Here is a 19,170-nt window from a genome sequence, read left to right as displayed (position 1 = left end):
AAGGCATATATTCCTGGATCTAAGATCAGATTTCATACTGCAAAAGACATCTTGTTGGATGGGCGAACTTTAAAAAAACTGGGCCTGTCTGCATTGGACTAACCATGTAAATCTTTTACATGGGGAGCAGGGGATGAAAGAAGCAATCAGATGGATGATTTTTACATGTGGCAACGCTGTTTCTCATCTTGGCATTGGGATCTTGTCAATTTGATTTTGGGATCTCAGTCGAGAAAAATATCATTTTTGCGATAAGGTTCAGATTCAGTTGTTCTTTTGGTAATTTATGGAAGATGCATAATTGTTTTTTCTTTTGCTTGGCATATTCACAGTAAGACACCTCTATCTCAAAACGTGTGCAAAATCTAGCAGTTGCCTTGCTTTATGGAAGGAACAGGTTCGCTGTGGCCACCTCGCGGTTGGTGTAGGTTTTTGCTGTTTTTGCTACCAAGTCGTAAGAGCTTTGATGTGTCTCTAAAGGACATGCTGAACCTGGGGAAAGAGATCCGGACGGATGAGCTGCCTAAGCCTCCAGTTAAAGTGATGGACTACTCTTCCTCAAGTGAGGATTCTGGAAGCAGCGATGACGAGGAGGAGGAAGGGGAAAATGACCACCAAGATGAGAATCTGTCCAGCTCTGATGGTTCCAGGTCAGGGTAGGTGGCTCCTGTTGTCCGGGCTGAGGTGGCTGTACTGTCCCTTTGGGACTGGCTAGTTGGCTGTAAAAGTGAGACCAGGCCACAAAATATGACAACGTTTGTGCGAAGAGTGCTTTGGATGCCAATTCATTGATGGCCTAGTGGTAGAATGGCCTGGGTGCACGGTGGCACAGTAGTTAGCACTGCTGCCTCACGGCGACAGGGACCTGGGTTCGATTCCTGGCTTGGCTAACTGTCTCCGTGTTCTCCTTGTGTCTGCGTGGGTTTCCTCCAGGTTCTCCGGTTTCCCCCCATATTCCAAAGATGTTTGTGTTAGGTGGATTGGCCCGTAAATTACCCCTTAGGGTCAGGAGGATTAGCAGGGTAAATGTATGGGGTTATGGGGATAGGTTCTCAGTGAGGTTGTGGTCGGTGCAAATGCAATGGGTGGAATAGCCTCCTTCTGCACCGTAGGGATTCTGTGGTATTATTGCCCAACTATTAATGCAGAAGCTCAGCAAATGCTCTGGGGACCCAGGTTCGTTCTTGTCAATTTAATGTTTGAATCCCAGCACAGCAGGTGGCAAGAGTTGAATAGAATAAAAATAAAACTGGAATTAAGGATCTACTGACGACTAATGAAACCACTGTCAGAAAAACCCATCTGGTTCACTAATGCCCTTTAGAGAAGGAAATCTGCAGCCCTTACCCAGTCTGGCCTACGTGTGACTCCAGAGTCACAGCAATGTGATTGGCTCTCAGCTGTTCTCTGGCAACTAAGGATGGGTAATAAATGCTGAATCCGTGAATGAATGAAAAAAACAATTAGGTGATCATTAAGTGATTTATGATTATCCAACCCAAATTTATTTCTCTCTTCCCTGAGGTAAAATTCTATTTGGCTTGTGCCTCAGTTAAGTGACCATTCTTCACATACAAGCATGGTCAAATATATCGCCCACACCCCAGCAACAGCACATGATGGCAAGTTACAGATTCATAGAGTTTTCCTGCGCAAAAAGAGGCCCTTCAGCCCATCGTGTCCATACTTTACAATCACCTATCTATCATCCCATTTTCCAGCACTTGTTCTATTGTCTTGTGTGCAACAGCGTTTCAAGTGCTCATCTTAAACACCTTTTAAATGAGGGTTGACACCTCCACCACCCTTTCAGGCAGAGAGTTCGACATTGTCATTATCCGATGACATAGTGATAACGTCACTGGGTGGTAATCCAAGGGGAAAGGACTTCATATCCCACCATGGAAGTGAATGGAATTTATACCCCATTAATAAATTCAATTAATCAAAATAAGTCTGTGGAATATAAAGCTAGTCTCACTATTAGTAACGTATTAGTGAATCTATTAATAATTGTCAGAAAAACATATCTGGTTCACTAATGTCCTTTTAGGTTATGATTGTATTTGCTGGAGTTTAGAAGAGTGAGAGGGGATAAGAACATAAGAAATAGGAGCAGGAGTAGGCCATCTAGCCCTTCGAGCCTGCCCCGCCATTCAATAAGATCATGGCTGATCTGAAGTGGATCAGTTCCACTTTCCCGCTTTCTCCCCATAACCCTTAATTCCCTTGTCTGTCAAAAACCTATCCACTTGTGACTTAAATATATTTAGCGAGGTAGCCTCCACCACTTCAACGGGTAGAGAACTCCAGAGATTCACCACCCTTCGAGTGAAGAAGTTTCTCCTCAACTCCGTCCTAAACTGCTTCCCCCCCCCCCATCTTGAGGCTGTGCCCTCTAGTCCTGCTGTCCTTTCTGAGCGGGAAGAATCTCTCTACCTCTACCCTATCCATCCCTTTCATTATCTTATACGTCTCTGTAAGATCCCCCCTCATCCTTCTAAACTCCAATGAGTACAGACCCAGTCTATTTAGTCTTTCTTCATAGTCCAATCCCCTCATCTCTGTTATCAGCCTAGTGAACCTCCTCTGCACTCCCTCCAAGGCCAAAATATCCTTGCGCAAGTGCAGCGACCAAAACTGCACACAGTACTCCAGCTGCGGCCTCACCAGTGCCCTATATAGTTGCAGCAAGACCTCCCTGCTTTTATATTCTATCCCCCTCGCTATAAAGGCCAGCATCCCATTCGCCTTCTTGATTACCTGCTGCACCTGCAGACTGGGTTTTTGCAACTCATGCACAAGGACCCCCAGGTCCCTCTGCACCGTAGCATGCTGCAGCTTTTCTCCCTTTAAATAGTAATCCCTCCTACTATTATTTCTGCCAAAGTGGATAACCTCACACTTGCTAACATTGTACTCCATCTGCCAGGTCCTCGCCCACTCGCTCAGCCTATCCAGATCCCTCTGCAGACTTTCCACACCCTCCGCACAATTTGCTTTTCCACTCATCTTTGTGTCATCAGCAAATTTCATTACCCTACGCTCAGCCCCCTCCTCCAGATCGTCTATATAAACGGTAAATAGCCGAGGGCCCAGCACCGATCCCTGCGGCACTCCACTAGTCACCAATTTTGTAGAAACTTGTAAAATTCTAACAGGGTAGATTCGGAAAGGATGTTCTCGATATTGGGGGAATCCAGAAATATGAGGATAAGGGGTAAACCTTTTAGAGCCGAAGTGAGGAGAATTTTCTTCACCCAGAGAATTCACTACCACAGAAAGTAGTTGAGGCCAAAACATTATGTGATTTCGAGAAGAAATTAGATATAGTTCTTGGGGCTAAAGGATCAAGGGATATGGGGGGAAGGGGGGTGATCAGGATATTGATTCACTGATCAGCCGCGATCAGAATGAATAGTGGAGCAGGCGAGAAGGGCCGAATGGCCTACTTCTGCTTCTAGGTTCTACGAAATCTTCCATCCTCACCCGGTCTGGCCTACGTGTGGTTGATCCTTAAATGCCCTTAAAGGGCAACACCCACATCCCATGAACAAATACATTTAAAAATAGCAAAAAACAGACAAGCGTGATGCCTGCAATTTTATCCTCATGGAGGAGGCTGCCTATCTTTGTAAAAATGACAGCTGCTTCAGCGTATTTGGTTCCGTACTTTGCAAGTAGCAGTGAAGGCGTATCGATGATCTGGGAGCTACTGAAAGGAAGCTCCTGGACCACCGCTGATTCACTCTCCTTTTGGCCTTCGTTCCTTAGACCAAGCCGTAACAAGGACGGTGACACAGACAGCATCAACACCATGGTGGTGCACGATGATGAAGAACCTCCAGCGGTTGAACCGTCTGGCAATTCATATGGAGATGGAACAATGATTGTACAGAGGGTAGGTGTGAGATATATTGTGCAGCGTGATTTGGTTTGGTTTATTATTGTCACATGTATTAGAATACAGTGAAAAGTATTGTTTCTTGTCCACTACACAGACAAAGCATGCCATTCATAGAGTACATAGGAGAAAAGGATTTGATTTGATTTATTATTGTCACATGTATTGGGATTCAGTGAAAAGTATTGTTTCTTGCGCACTATACAGACAAAGCATACCATTCATAGAGTACGTAGGGGAGAAGGATTTGATTTGATTTATTATTGTCACATGTATTGGGATTCAGTGAAAAGTATTGTTTCTTGTGCACTATACAGACAAAGCATACCGTTCATAGAGTACACCGGGGAGAAGGATTTGATTTGATTTATTATTGTCACATGTATTGGGATACAGTGAAAAGTATTGTTTCTTGCGCGCTATACAGACAAAACATATCGTTCATTATCTACATCAGGGAAAGGAGAGGGTGCAGAATGTAATGTTACAATCATAGCTAGAGTGTGGAGAAAGATCAGTTTGATATAAGGGAGGTCCATTCAGAAGTCTGACGGCAGCAGGGAAGAAGCTGTTCTTAAGTCGGTTGGCACATGATCTCAGACTTTTGTATCTTTTCCCTTACAGAAGAAGGTGGAAGAGAGAATGTCTGGGGTGCGTGGGGTCCTTAATTATGCTGGCTGCTTTTCCCGAGGCAGCGGGAAGTGTTGACATAGTCAGTGGGTAGGCGGCATGGTGGCGTAGCGGCCTCACAGTGCTAGGGACCCGGGTTCGATTCCCGGTTTGGATCACTGTCTGTAGGAGTTTGCACATTCTCCCTGTGTCTGCGTTGGTTTCTCCAGGGTGCTCCGTTTTCCTCCCACGTGCCAAAGATGGGCATGTTAGGTGGATTATCCATACTAAGTTGCCCTCTGTGTGGGGGGGACTAGCTTAGGTAAATTAATGGAGCTATGGGAATAGAGTCTGGATGGGATTGTGGTTGGTGCAATCTCGATGGGCCGAATGGCCTCCTGCATTATGGGATTATGTGATCTTCCTATATGATGGTACTGCTTTCACAACCCTTTGTAGTTTCTTGTGGCCTTGGTCAGAGTAGGAACCGTACCAAGATGTTATACATCTGGAAAGGATTGGCCATGCTAAATTGCCCCTTAGTGTCTAAACATGTGTAGATGGGCGGCATGGTAGCACAGTGGTTAGCACTGCTGCTTCACAGCTCCAGGGACCTGGGGTCGATTCCTGGCTTGGGTCACTGTCTGTGTGGAGTTTGCACATTCTCCTCGTGTCTGCGTGGGTTTCCTCCGGGTACTCCGGTTTCCTCCCACAGCCCAAAGATGTGCAGGTTAGGTCGATCGGCCGTGCTAAAATTGCCCCTTCATGTCCTGAGATGCGTAGGTTGGAAGGATTAGTGGGTAAATGTGTAGAGATATGGGGTAGGTCGGTGCAGACTCAATGGGCCAGATGTCTTCTTTCTGCACTATGAAGTTAGGTGGATTGGCCATGCCAAATTACCCTTTAGTGTCCAAGGATTTGCGGGTTATGTGGATTGACCGTGCTAAATTGCCCCTAAATAGTCAGCGAGATTAGCAGGGTAAATACGTGGGGTTACAGGGATTGGGTTTGGAAGGGATTGTTGCCAGTGCAATCTCGAGGGGCCGAATGGCTACCTCCTGCACTGTAGGGATTTTATGATTCTGCACTCTTGGCACCCGTGATGCTTAGTCCTCAGTCTATTTTCTGTGATGCAATGCAACCAACCCTGGTCACTTTAAATAATTTTTAACTTCACACAGTTTCTTCTCCCATATTTAATTATCTTATTAAGTGGAATAAGCAGTGGAAGAAAATTTAAGGTGTTACTTAGGCAACTCCTGGAATGATTATCAAACAACATTTTGCTTATCTGTGCCAGAGGTTCACGGAGAAGCACGAAGCAGGTGTGTGTGTGTGTCTGTGGGTGTGTGAGAGAGAGAGATGTGTAAATGTTGTCTCTTTCCGCAGACACCTGAGGAGGAACGAGGGGTCCACCTGCCAGATAGCAATGGTTTCACAAGTCACGTTAACCTGCCCGATTTGGTGCGGCAGAGTCATTCCCCGACTGATCCCAAAGGACCGAACTCTCAGCAGGACGATAACATGGCAGAGGTGAGTAAAACTGCAATCGGGTGGCACAGTGGTTAGCACCGCTACCTCACAGCACCAGGGACCTGACTTCAATTCCAGTCTCGGGTCACTGCCTGTGCAGAGTCTGCACATTCTCCCCCGTGTCTGTGTGGGTTTCCTCCGGGTGCTCCAGTTTCCTCCTATAGTCCAAAAGACATGCTGGTTAGGTGCATTGACCGTGCTAAATTCTCCCTCAGTGTCACCCGAACAGGTGCTGGAGTGTGGCGACGAGGGGATTTTCACAGTAGCTTCATTGCAGTGTTAATGAAAGCCTACCTGTGACTCTAATAAACAAACTTGAAAAAAATTCAAACTTTAATTAACCCATGTCTGTGTGGGGATTGCACATTCATATTCAACTCCCCTCCCCCCTCCCCCCAGTGTCTGTGTGGGTCCTCCAGTTTCACCCCCACTCCAAAGATATGCATGTTGGATGGATTAGCCATGCTAAATTGCTCTTAGTGTCCAAAGATGTGCAGGTTAGGTGGATTGGCCATGTCAAATTGCCCAGACAGAATCTCTCTGATCATAGTCCCAGTGCTCACAGCGTGGAGTCTGTGTGGAGTCTGCATGTTCACCTCATTTCTGCGTGGGTTTCCTCTGGGTGCTCCGGTTTCCTCACACAGTCCGAAAGATGTGCTGGCCAGGTGGATTGGCCGTGCTAAATTAGCCGGTTTTTCTGTGGTACTAAACAGATCAGACTTAAGAGAAATTGAATTAATAATTTTGAATGTGGCTGAAATGATGTTTCCTTCTGTGGCACTCGGACGTTTGAGGGAATATCATGAACCTGCGTGTCGCTGCTGCGCACCATGTTGCAATACTGCAGAACCAGGTTCTGTAGCCAACATTAAAACAGACGTCAAAGCATTAATTGGTCACGTGTCCTCAATTGGAAGTACTCCTTGGATACCCTGAGCCATCCATCTGCTGTCCTACATTTATGCAGTGATACCTTTCTCTGGATCAGCTGCTTCCCTCGCTGATTGTGTCGAGCATAAGATGCTTGTTAGTGAAATGATGGACGGTAGACTCCAGCTCCATAACATCCTGGGATTGATGGCCTTCAGGCTAAGGACTGATAATTATGTTCGTTCTGGAGACCTGGACCAGTGAGCAGATGAGAAATTTTGCCCTGTGACACTATCTCATGGCTCAAACGTTTCCTGGGCATTTCGTGGACAACTCAAGCAACCAATCCATGATAGCATCTGCTACTTTTGTTTGAACTTTGACCTGGCACTCTGTGTTTCCGAAGTGAGAGATGTATTTAAAATGCAGGGTAAGGAGAGGTGCAGATTTTGTAGAATTCCTGTTTCTGTAGGATTTCCTACAGTGCAGAAGGAAGCCACTTGGCCTTTGCAGTCTGCACCGACACTACAACAGAGCATCCCACCTGGGCCATATTCCCATAGCCCCAGGTATTTACCCCGCTAATCCCCCTAAACCTGCACATCTTTGGACACGAAGAGACAATTTAGCATAGCCAACCCTGCAAACCTACACATTTTTGGACACTAACGAGCAATTTAGCATGGCCAATCAACCTAACCTGCACATCTTTGGACACCAATGGGCAATTTAGCATGGCCAATCCATCTCAATCTATCACCAGAATGAAAGGGAATGGGATAGCTTGATCTTAGGTTCAGATATAGCTCGGCACAACATCGAGGGCCGAAGGGCCTGTACTGTGCTGTTACTGTTTACGTTCTATGTTCTCACCTTGCACATCCTTGGACATGAAGGGGCAATTCAGCTTGGCCAACCCACCTAACCTATATATCTTTGGACACTAAGGGGCAATCTAGCATGGCCAATTCACCTAACCTGCACGTCTTTCAGACTATAGGAGGAAACCAGAGCATCAGGATGAAACCCACCAGACATGGGGAGAATGTGCGACCTCCGCACAGACAGTGACCCAAGGTCGGGATTTGAATCCGGGTCGCTGGTGCTGTGAGGCAGCAATGCTAACCACTGTGCTGCTGCTATTTGCACAGTCATCTTGTGCAACATAGCTCATACCCCACTCCAATGTTGACAATGCTCAGCAAAGGAATTTCACCCTTCTTCTCCCACTCAATGCAATTATGGTTAATTTGTGACTGTCTCCTATCCCTTAATACTGCAGGCAACAAAGACTTCTAATTTATAATACCTAGTATGATTTGCCATTTGTGAAAAAGTTGAAAACTTCTACCACCCTTTTATGCATAGAAACTAGAAGCAGGAGGAGGCCATTTAGCACTTTGAGCCTGCTCCACCGTTCATTATAATCATGGCTGATCATCAAGTTCAATATCCTGATCCCTCCTTCCCCCGATATTCATTGATCCCTTTAGCCCCAAGAGCTATATCTAATTTCTACTTGAAATCACGCAACATTTTGGCTTCAACTACTTTCTGTGGTAGTGAATTCCACACATTCACCACTTTCTGGGTGAAGAAATATCTCCTCACCTCAATCCTAAGAGGCTTACCCCTTATCCTCAAACTAATGACCTCTAGTTCTGGACTGCCCCCACCATCGAGAACATTCTTTTTGAATCTACCCCCTCTAACCCTGTTAGAATTTTATAAGTTTCTATGAGCTCCCCTCTCACTCCTCTAAACTCCAAAGAATAATTCCTAACTTCACTTCAAAAAGGCCTTCCTATTAATTAGGCTGTGAGGCGTGGTGCAAAATTCCCCACCCACTGAAAATTGTTTCCATCAACCATGCCAGTTACCTCAGCTGAGTAATCTTTCACTGCTTTCTGAGGTACAGGAAACAGTTTTATGATTTTATGTGTTTTGTTTTGTTTTAAACTTGCTGGCCGGGCCCGGTATTTGTTGCCCATCCCGAATTATTCCTTGAGAAGGTGGTGATGAGCTGCCTTCTTGAACCCGCTGCATACTGTGTGATGTAGGTACACTCACAGCACTGTCAGGAGGACTCTGATGTGGAGATGCCAGCGTTGGACTGGGGTAAACACAGTTAAAAAGTCTGACAACACCAGGTTTAAGTCCAACCGGGGCAAACCCCGAAAGCTTGTGAGTTTACTATCAAATAAATCGGTTGGACTTAAACCTGGTGTTGTCAGACTTTTTACTAAGGAGGATTCTGACCCAGTGTCAGTGAAGGAACAGCTGATATCATTTCAAGCCAGGATGGAGTGTGGCTTAGAGGGGAACTTTCAAGTGGTTGTGTTCCCATGTGTCTGTACTGCAAATGTGTGGCCGGCAATCAGTGGGGCCATCGCCTGTAGGACATTGCCTGGAGCTTTCTTCAAATGGATATATTTTCCAAAGCTGTTTCATTTCTCTTACTCTGGGGAAGGGACAGTCCTGCTGGGCCGAGTGGCCTCCTGCGCTGTACTGTCCTCCAATTTGTATCTTACCGTGGCCAGTTTCGTGCAACAAGTGTGCCTTTTCATTTCAGTTCCAGTCGAGAGGCCTTGTGAAATCACCCGGCAAGTCGTCCTTTACGACCTTTGTTGATCTTGGAATGTACCAGATGGATGCTGGCGGGGAGACGTTACAAATCAGTGGTGAGTACTGAGACCCAGCAACTGAACCGAACCTGGTCTTTGTCACCGACATTGCCTACGTGGATTTTAGCAAGATACCGCATGGTTGCATGAGGTTAAATCTCACGGGATCCAGGGTGAGGTAGCCAAATGGATACAAAATTAACTTCACGACAGAAGACAGGGGGTTGTTGGAGGCCTGTGACCAGTGGTGTGCCTCAGGGATCGGTGCTGAGTCCTTTGTTATTTGTTAATTATATTAATGATTTGGATGAGAATATAGGAGGCATGGTTAGTAAGTTTGCAGATGACGCCAAGATTGGTGGCATAGTGGATAGTGAAGAAGGTTATCTAGGATTGCAACAGGATCTTGATCAATTGGGCCAAAGGGCTGACGAATGGTAGATGGAATTTAGTTTAGTTAAATGCGACGTGATGCATTTTGGAATGTTGAACCAGGGCAGGACTTACTCAGTTAATGTAGGATACTGGGGTGAGTTTTGGAATAAAGAGATCCAGGGTTCACGCTCATAGCACCTTGAAAGTGGAGTCTCAGGTGGACAGGGTGGTGAAGAAGGCATTCGGCATGCTTGGTTTCATTGATCAGAACGTTGAATATAGGAGTTAGGACTTCTCGTTGAAGTTGTACAAGACATTGGTAAGGCCACACTTGAAATGTTGTCTGTAGTTCTCATCACCCTAAACTAGAAAGGATATTATTAATTATTAAAAAAGTGCAGAAGAGATTTACCAGGATGCTACCGAGACTTGGTGGTTTGCGTTACAAGGAGAGGTTGGAGAGACTGGGACTTATTTTCCCTGGAGTGTAAGAGGCTTAGAGGTGATTATATAAATGTCTATAAAATAATGAGGGGCATAGATAAGTAGATAGTGAATATCTTTTCCCAAAGGTCCGGGAGTCTAAAACTAGAAGGCATTTGTTTAAGGTGAGAGGGGAGAGATACAAAAGAGTCCAGAGGGGCAATTTTTTTATTCAGAGGGTGGTGAGTGTCTGGAACGAGCTGCCAGATGTAGTAGTAGAGGTGGGTACAATTTTGTCTTATAAAAGGCATTTAGACAGTTACATGGATAAGATGGGTATAGAGGAATATATGGGCCAAACGTGGGCAATTGGGACTAGCTTAGTGGAAAAAACTGGGTTTAAATGTCAACAAAGATTGACAAAAAAGTTGATAAAGGAGGGTAGAAGAAGCTATGAAGCTGGGCTAGCGCTTAATATAAAAAAGGATAGCAAGAGTTTTTATAAATATATAAAAAGGAAGAGGCTGGCTAGGGTGAACGTTGGTCCCTTAGCGGATGAGAAAGGGGACCTAGTGGTAGGGGATGGGGATATGGCTAAGGTCTTGAATAACTTTTTTGTTTCTGTCTTCACGGAGGAGGACGTGAATAATTTGCCGGGTGTTAGCGATGGAAAGGTGGTAGGACTGGAGGGTCTTAATGACATTACTGTTACTAGAGAGGTGGTGCGCAACAGACTGGAGGGGCTGATTGTGGACAAGTCCCCAGGACCGGATGGAATGCATCCGAGGGTTCTGAAAGAAATGGCGGAGGTGATAGTGGATGCCTTGGTGGTTATTTTCCAGACGTCGCTGGATTCCGGGGAAGTGCCGGAGGATTGGAAAACGGCTAATGTTACGCCGTTGTTTAAGAAGGGTGCCAGGCAAAAGGCGGGGAATTACAGGCCGGTTAGTTTAACGTCTGTGGTAGGTAAAATGTTAGAATCCGTCATTAAGGAGGAAATTGCGAGGCATCTTGAAGGGAATTGCTTGATAGGGCAGACGCAACACGGTTTCATTAAAGGGAAGTCGTGTCTGACAAATTTACTGGAGTTCTATGAGGATGTGTCTAGGGCGGTGGATAGAGGAGAGCCGGTGGATGTGGTCTTTCTGGATTTTCAGAAGGCGTTTGATAAGGTACCTCACAAGAGGTTACTGCAGAAGGTCAGAGGACATGGAGTTGGGGGTAGGGTGTTAGCGTGGATAGAGGATTGGTTGTCAAATAGGAGGCAGAGAGTGGGGGTCAATGGGTGCTATTCGGATTGGCGGTTGGTGACTAGTGGAGTGCCCCAGGGGTCGGTGCTGGGGCCTCAGCTATTTACCATTTATATAGATGATCTGGAGGAGGGAACCGAGTGTAGGGTGTCGAAATTTGCTGATGACACCAAGATTGGGGGAAAGGCAAATTGTGCGGAGGGTGTGGAGAGTCTGCAGAAGGATCTAGATAGGCTGGGCGAATGGGCCAGGAAATGGCAAATGGAATTTAATGTTGGCAAGTGTGAGGTGGTCCACTTTGGTAGGAAGAATGGTAGGAAGGACTATTACTTACGTGGCGAAAAACTGCAGCAGGCGACGGTGCAGAGGGACCTCGGGGTCCTTGTGCATGAGTCGCAAAAACCCAGCCTGCAGGTGCAGCAGGTGGTCAGGAAGGCGAATGGGATGCTGGCCTTCATAGCGAGGGGGATTGAATATAAAAGTAGGGAGGTCTTGCTGCAGCTGTATAGGGCATTGGTGAGGCCGCAGCTGGAGTACTGTGTGCAGTTTTGGGCGCCGCACCTGCGCAAGGATATTTTGGCCTTGGAGGGAGTGCAGAGGAGGTTTACTAGGCTGATACCGGAGTTGAGGGGGTTGAGCTATGAGGAGAGGCTGAATAAACTAGGCTTGTACTCGTTAGAGTTTAGAAGAATGAGGGGAGATCTCATTGAGACGTATAAGATGATGAATGGGATGGATAGGATAGAGGTGGAAAGACTCTTCCCGCTCAAAAAAGACAGTAGGACTAGGGGGCACAGCCTCAAGATAAAGGGGGGGCGGTTCAGAACGGAGTTGAGGAGGAACTTCTTCACTCAAAGGGTGGTGAATCTCTGGAATTCTCTGCCCGTTGAAGTGGTGGAGGCTGCCTCGCTAAATATTTTTAAGAAGCGGGTTGATGGGTTTTTGATAAGAGAAGGGATTAAGGGTTATGGGGAGAGGGCGGGAAAGTGGAACTGAGCCACGACAGATCAGCCATGATCTTATTGAATGGCGGGGCAGGCTCGAAGGGCCAGATGGCCTACTCCTGCTCCTATTTCTTATGTTCTTATGTTCTTATGACATGGACAAGTTGGGCCACCTGTTTCCATGCTGTAAACCTCTATGACCTTGAAGGACAGCTAAGCTGACAGTATTCCATCGCTGCTTGTATTTCGCTTGCACGAATAATCTCTGCACACTTGTCGAATTTTCAAAATCCTCATCCTTGCTTTCAATTTGATTTGATTTATTATCATCGCATGTATTGGGATACAATGAAAAGTATTGTATTTTTATGCGCCATACAGACAAAGCATACCAATAATGGAGGACATAGGGGAGAAGGAGACGGTGCAAAATGTAGTGTTACAGTCATAGCCAGGGTACAGAGAAAGTTCAACTTAATATATGGTAGGTTTGATTTGATTTATTGTCACATGTATTGGGATACAATGAAAAGTATTGCTTCTTGCGCCATAGGGACAAAGCATACCGTTCGTAGAGAAGGAAAGGAGAGAGTGCAGAATGTAGTCTTACAGTCAAAGGCAGGGTGTACACAAAAATCAACTTAATGCAAGGGAGGTCCATTCAAAAGACTGATGGCAGCAGGGAAGAAGCTATTCTTGAGTCAGTGGGTATGTATCTCAGACTTTTATATCTTTTCCTAATGGAAGAAGGTAGAAGAGAGAATGTCAGATATGCGTAGGATCCTTGATTATGCAGGCAGCGGGAGAAGTTTAGACGGAGTCAAGGAATGGGAGGCTGGTTTGAGTGATAGATTGGGCAACATTCACAACCCTTTGTGGTTTCTTGCATTCTTGATCAGAGCCCCATTAACATAGCAAAACATCGCGAGGTGCTTCATGGGAGGGTTAGCACATGAAATTTGACACCCAGTCACATGTGACAATAGGACAAGTGAAACAAATGCATGATCAAAGAATTAGAAAAAGTATCTTCTCAATGGAGGAGAGAGCGAGAGATTGAGTTTGAAAGAAAGGGGGAAATTTGGGAAGGAAATGTGAGAGCTTTTTGGGCCTTGACATGGCCACATGAGGCTTTATAATTCTCTGGTCAGGCCACATTTGGAGTATTATGAACAATTTTAGGCCCTGCATCTAAGGAAAGGTGTGCTGGCCTGGAGAGGGCCCAGAAAGGGTTCACAAGCATGATCCTGGGAATGAAAAGCTTGACATATGAGGAGGTTCTGAGGACTCTGAATCTGTACTCGATGGAGTTTAGAAAGATGAGGGGGATCTCATTGAAACTTACAGATTACTGAAAAATCTGGATAGACTGGACGTGGGGATGATGTCTCCATTAGTAAGATTCTGGTTCACATTCTTCTCCATCTGCAGAGCTGTCTGCATTGCCTCTAGACCATTGCTCCACTCATCCTGCTCTGGCTTTTTGACATTCTCCAGGAGAGTTTGCCTCCATGTTTATTCTGGAATTCCATCAGTTTCTCAACGTGTACCCATTCGGTGTTCACGCAGGGGGACATGAATATAGCTGAGGAGGACATTGGGTTGCAGGGGTGTAAAATAGACAGTATTACGGTTGATAAAGGGGATGTGCTAGAAATTCTTGAGGGGCTGAAAATAGATAAGTCCCCTGGTCCGGATGGGATCTACCCTAGGATTCTCTGGGAGGCTAGAGAGGTGATTGCAGAGCCTCTGGCTCAGATCTTCAGGTCGTCATTGGTCTCTGGTGTAGTCCCGGAGGATTGGAGGATAGCGAATGTTGTCCCATTGTTTAAGAAGGGGAACAGAGACTTTGCCGGGAATTATAGACCGGTGAGTCTTACTTCTGTTGTGGGCAAGGTTTTAGAAAAAATTATTAGGGATAGGATTTATAGTTATTTGGAGTGTAATGAATTGATTAGAAATAGTCAGCATGGTTTTGTAGCGGGTAGGTCGTGCCTTACTAACCTTATTGAGTTTTTTGAGAAGGTGACCAAAGAGGTGGATGGGGGCAAGGCAGTTGACGTGGTATACATGGATTTTAGTAAGGCGTTCGATAAGGTTCACCATGGTAGGCTTCTTCAGAAAATGCAGATGTATGGGATTGTGGGTAATCTAGGAAGTTGGATCAGGAATTGGCTATCAGATAGGAGACAGAGGGTGGTGGTGGATGGTAAATATTCATCATGGAGTACAGTTACGAGTGGTGTGCCTCAGGGATCTGTTTTGGGGCCACTGTTGTTTGTAATTTTTATTAATGATCTGGATGAGGGTATAGTTGGGTGGATTAGTAAATTTGCTGATGACACCAAAATTGGAGGTGTGGTAGATTGTGAGGAAGGGTGTCATAGTCTGCAGGGAGACTTAGATAGGTTGCAGAGCTGGGCCGAGAGGTGGCGGATGGAATTTAATGCGGAGAAGTGTGAGGTAATTCACTTTGGTAGGAGCAACAGATGTGTCGAGTATAGGGCTAACGGGAGGACTTTGAATAGTGTGGATGAACAGAGGGATCTAGGTGTGTGTGTACATAGATCCCTGAAAGTTGGGAATCAAGTAGATAAGGTAGTTAAGAAGGCGTACGGTGTCTTGGCGTTTATTGGTAGGGGGATTGAATTTAGGAGTCGCAGTGTAATGTTGCAACTGTACACTACTCTAGTGCGGCCGCACTTGGAGTACTGTGTGCAGTTCTGGTCCCCGCATTACAAGAAGGATGTGGAGGCGTTGGAGAGGGTGCAGAGGAGGTTTACTAGGATGTTGCCTGGTATGGTGGGGAGGTCCTATGAGGAGAGACTGAGGGATTTAGGGTTGTTTTCGTTGGAAAGAAGGCGGCTAAGAGGGGATCTTATTGAAACATATAAGATGATTAGAGGTTTAGATAGGGTGGATAGTGATAGCCTTTTTCCTCGGATGGAGAAAGCTAGCACGAGGGGGCATGGCTTTAAATTAAGGGGGGGTAGCTACAGGACGGATGTCAGGGGTAGGTTCTTTACCCAGCGGGTGGTGAGGGATTGGAATGCCCTGCCTGCTGCAGTTGTAAATGCGTCTAGTTTGGGGGCGTTTAAGAGATCTCTGGATAGGTTTATGGACGAAAAGGGATTGGTATAGGCTAGTGGGTCATTGTTTTTGTAACTGGTCGGCGCAACATCGTGGGCCGAAGGGCCTGTTTTGCGCTGTAATGTTCTATGTTCTATGTTCTATGTTCTATTCCTCATGTGACTGCTCCTTGAAGAACTGGGGGATAGATAGAGTGGATGTGCAGAGACTATTTCTTCGGGTGGACGTAGCTGTTACTAGGGGACATAACTAGTTCATGGTAGAAGATACAGGAGGGATGTCCGAGGAAGATTCTTCACTCAGAGGGTGGTTGGGGTGTGGAATGGACTGCCTGCTGTGATAGTGGAGTCAGACACTTTAGGAAGTTTCAAGCGGTTATTGGATAGGCACATGGAGCATACCAGAATTATAGGAAGTGGGATAGCTTGATCTTGGATTTGGACATAACTCGACACAACATTGAGGGCCGAAGGGCCTGTACTGTGTTGTCCTGTTCTATGTTCTAGTAAGAGAGACTAGGATCCGAGGGCACAGCTTCAGAGTAAAGAGACGACCCTTTAGAACCAAGATGAGGAGGAATTTCTTCAGCCAGAGGATGGTGAATCTGTGGAATTCATTGCCACAGAAGACTATGGAGGCCAGGTTATTGAGTGTGATTTAGGACAGAGGTAGATTCTTGATTGGTAAGGGGATCAAAGGTTACGGGGGAAAGGCAGGAGAATGGGGTTGAGAAACATATCAGCCATGATTGATTGATGGAGCAGATCAGATGGGCCAAATTGTGTAATACTGCTCCTATGTCTTAGGGTCTTAATGCTAGCGGTGGACAGAAAATTAGAGGAATGTGCAAAAGGCATGAATTGGAGGAGCACAGAGGGAAGTATCAGAGGGTTGTCGGGCTAGTGGAGAGTTGTCAGGCTGGCGGAGGGTTGATGGGCTGGCACAGGGTTGTCAGTCTGACGGAGGCTGCAGATAGGCAAGTGCCGGGCAGTGGAGAGATTTGTAAAGAGTGAGGAGAATTTGAAAAGTGCGGCGTTGCTGGATCTGCCATGTTGCGGAGGGGTATTGGGGTGAGCAGAGGTGGTCTTTGGCAGTGAACAGGATCATGTTAGAATATGCTTATTTTGTTAAAGGTCTTTGGTAAAATTGTGTTTTTCAATAGAAGTTTCCAATCATGATGAATTCTATCAGTGAACACCTTGATCAATTCCTGCCAATATCAGAATAGGAAGCAAAAAGCAATGTTTGTTATTTTTCCCCACTCACGCATCCGCCTCAGTTCAGATATGCCACCTCACTGCTACTAGCCCCAAACCACTGCCAATGCAACATGTGGGAATGCATCAGGAAGCTTGGTCCCTGTCGCATTTTTAGTGACTGGCTGTTAGACAAGGGATTTAATGCACAGTCACCGGTAGACAGATGGTCCAGTCGTCTGGGGTAGTCCATAGATGACAGATAAAGTCTAGACATTGAGCAGTGATTTTTATCTGAAGACCACAGATTTCAATAGATATTTTGAGCCTGCAATTTTGTTACACTAACAAACAGAACAAGTTTTTTCTCAGACCTTAGTTAGAACATCCATCTGATAGTCATAGAATCCTATAGTGGAGAAAGAGGCCATTCAGCCCATCACACCTGCACTGACAACAATCTCACTCAGGTCCTATCCCTTCCACGTATTTACCATCTAATATCTCCCTGATACTAAGGGACAATTTAGCATGGCCAATCCACCTAACCTGCACATCTTTGAACACTAAGGAGCAATTTAATACAGCCAATCCATCTAACCTGCACATCTTCGGACACTGAAAGGCAATTTAGCATGGCCAATCCACCTAACCTGCACATCTTTAGCATTTGGGAGGAAACCATAGTAAGCCACTGACTTTTCTTTATTTTTCCATTTAAAGTTTGTTTATTAGTGTCACAAGTTGGCTTGCATTAGCCCTGCAATGAAGTTACTGTGAAAATCCCCTAGTCACCACACTCTAGCAGCTGTTCGGATACACTAAGGGAGAATTTAGCATGGCCAATGCACCTAACTTGCACATCTTTCAGAATGTGGGAGGAAACCGGAGCACCCGGAGGAAACCCATGTAGACACGGAGGAGAACGTACAGACTCCGCACTGACAGTCACCCCAAGCCGAGAATTGAACCTGGATCTCTGGCAGTGTGAGGCAGCAGTGCTAATCCCTGTGCTACCCTAGACAGTATCTGACGCATTGGAAATCTCAGTGCAAGAGTCCCATTCATAAACTTTTAAAGACTGCCCCTAAAGCGACACTAATGTCATATATGGATAAGATTGAAAGGTGGGGGTGGTAACTGGAATTTTAAATGGAGTGATTAGTAGTCTTCCCTAAATGCTTCAGTCATTGGGAGACTCACTGACCCTTGCTCACTTTACCTCCTTATCCCATTCCCCCTCTGGTGAGTGTTGGAACTGGCACTGGTCAAAATTGCCCATTAAGTCCCACAATAATAATACCTCAATGATGGATTATTATTGTAAAGTTACAGCACTTCAGTCCGCAGTGGATTGCTGGGGATTAATGCTGTAAAACAATTCGGGAGTCCCGTACACATTGCACACTAATTGGCACACATCAGAGTTTTTGATGGTTTTATAAAGCAGCGAGCTTCTGATGTGGCTCCCGGAGTAATTCAGCTTCTTGTGCTCCAGCCTTGTAAACTGCACCCGTCTCATGTTGATCCAGTGCATGTTGTGGTTGTTACAGTCTAATTAACACCAGGTTTAGTGGGAAGTTTAGAATCCTGGTGCATTATGGTTGGTGTGATAACTGTATGTGGTTACACAGTTCATGGTGCCATGATTGAGGGGCATCTCGGGTGAGCATGTTCTGTGCAAATAACGGAGACATAATAATCAGGGAATTCAAATTTCTTGTGAACCACAGAGTCATAGAAACCCTACAGTGACAAAGGAGCCGTCCGGTCCATCAAGTCTGCACTGACCACAATCCCACCCAGGCCCTATTCGCATAACCCCACATATTTAGTCTAGCTAGTCCTCCTGACAATAAGAGGCAATTTAGCATGGCCAATCAACATAACCCGCACATCTTTGGATTGTGGGAGGAAACTGGAGCACCTGGAGGAAGCACACACAGATACGGGCAGAACATGCAGACTCCACACAGACAGTCATCCGAGGCTGGAATCGAACCCTGGTCCTTGGCACTATGAGGCAGCAGTGCTAACCACTGTGCCACCGTGCCGCCGCAGATAATATCTTGATATTTTTTCTGCTTAATTTCCTCTATCCCCTGAAGCTGCTGACTTTTTATTTCTTCATTCTTTGATTGAAAGTTTGAAGTTGATCAAGTCACAAGTTGGCTTTCATTAACACTGCGTGAAGTTACTGTGAAAATCCCCTAGTCGCCACACTCCGGCGCCTGTTTGGGTAACGCTGAGAGAGAATGCACCATGGACAATGCACCTAACCAGCACGTCTTTCAGACTGTGGGAGGAAACCGGAGCACCTGGAGGAGACCCACTCAGACACGGGGAGTACGT

The 19,170-nt window shown here is 45.9% G+C and overlaps 1 protein-coding gene across 4 annotated transcripts in view; it reads left to right on the top strand.

The window, feature by feature from the left end:
• LOC145338650 (misshapen-like kinase 1) overlaps window positions 1-19,170 on the top strand; it is a 316,064-nt gene that overhangs the window by 265,028 nt on the left and 31,866 nt on the right. For all 4 annotated transcript variants that reach the window (XM_080183038.1, XM_080183040.1, XM_080183039.1 and 1 more), the window contains 4 exons: window positions 481-656; window positions 3,775-3,901; window positions 5,903-6,046; window positions 9,489-9,597. In XM_080183038.1, the coding sequence (XP_080039164.1) occupies window positions 481-656; window positions 3,775-3,901; window positions 5,903-6,046; window positions 9,489-9,597 (556 nt within the window). The remainder of the gene's footprint in view (window positions 1-480; window positions 657-3,774; window positions 3,902-5,902; window positions 6,047-9,488; window positions 9,598-19,170) is intronic.

The sequence above is a fragment of the Carcharhinus amblyrhynchos genome, unplaced genomic scaffold (assembly GCF_965287045.1).
Source record: "Carcharhinus amblyrhynchos unplaced genomic scaffold, sCarAmb.v2.hapA chromosome_128, whole genome shotgun sequence".
Lineage (NCBI taxonomy): Eukaryota > Metazoa > Chordata > Chondrichthyes > Carcharhiniformes > Carcharhinidae > Carcharhinus > Carcharhinus amblyrhynchos.
The sequence above is the reverse complement of the archived record's forward strand: the minus strand, read 5'-3'. Positions and strand labels throughout refer to the sequence as shown.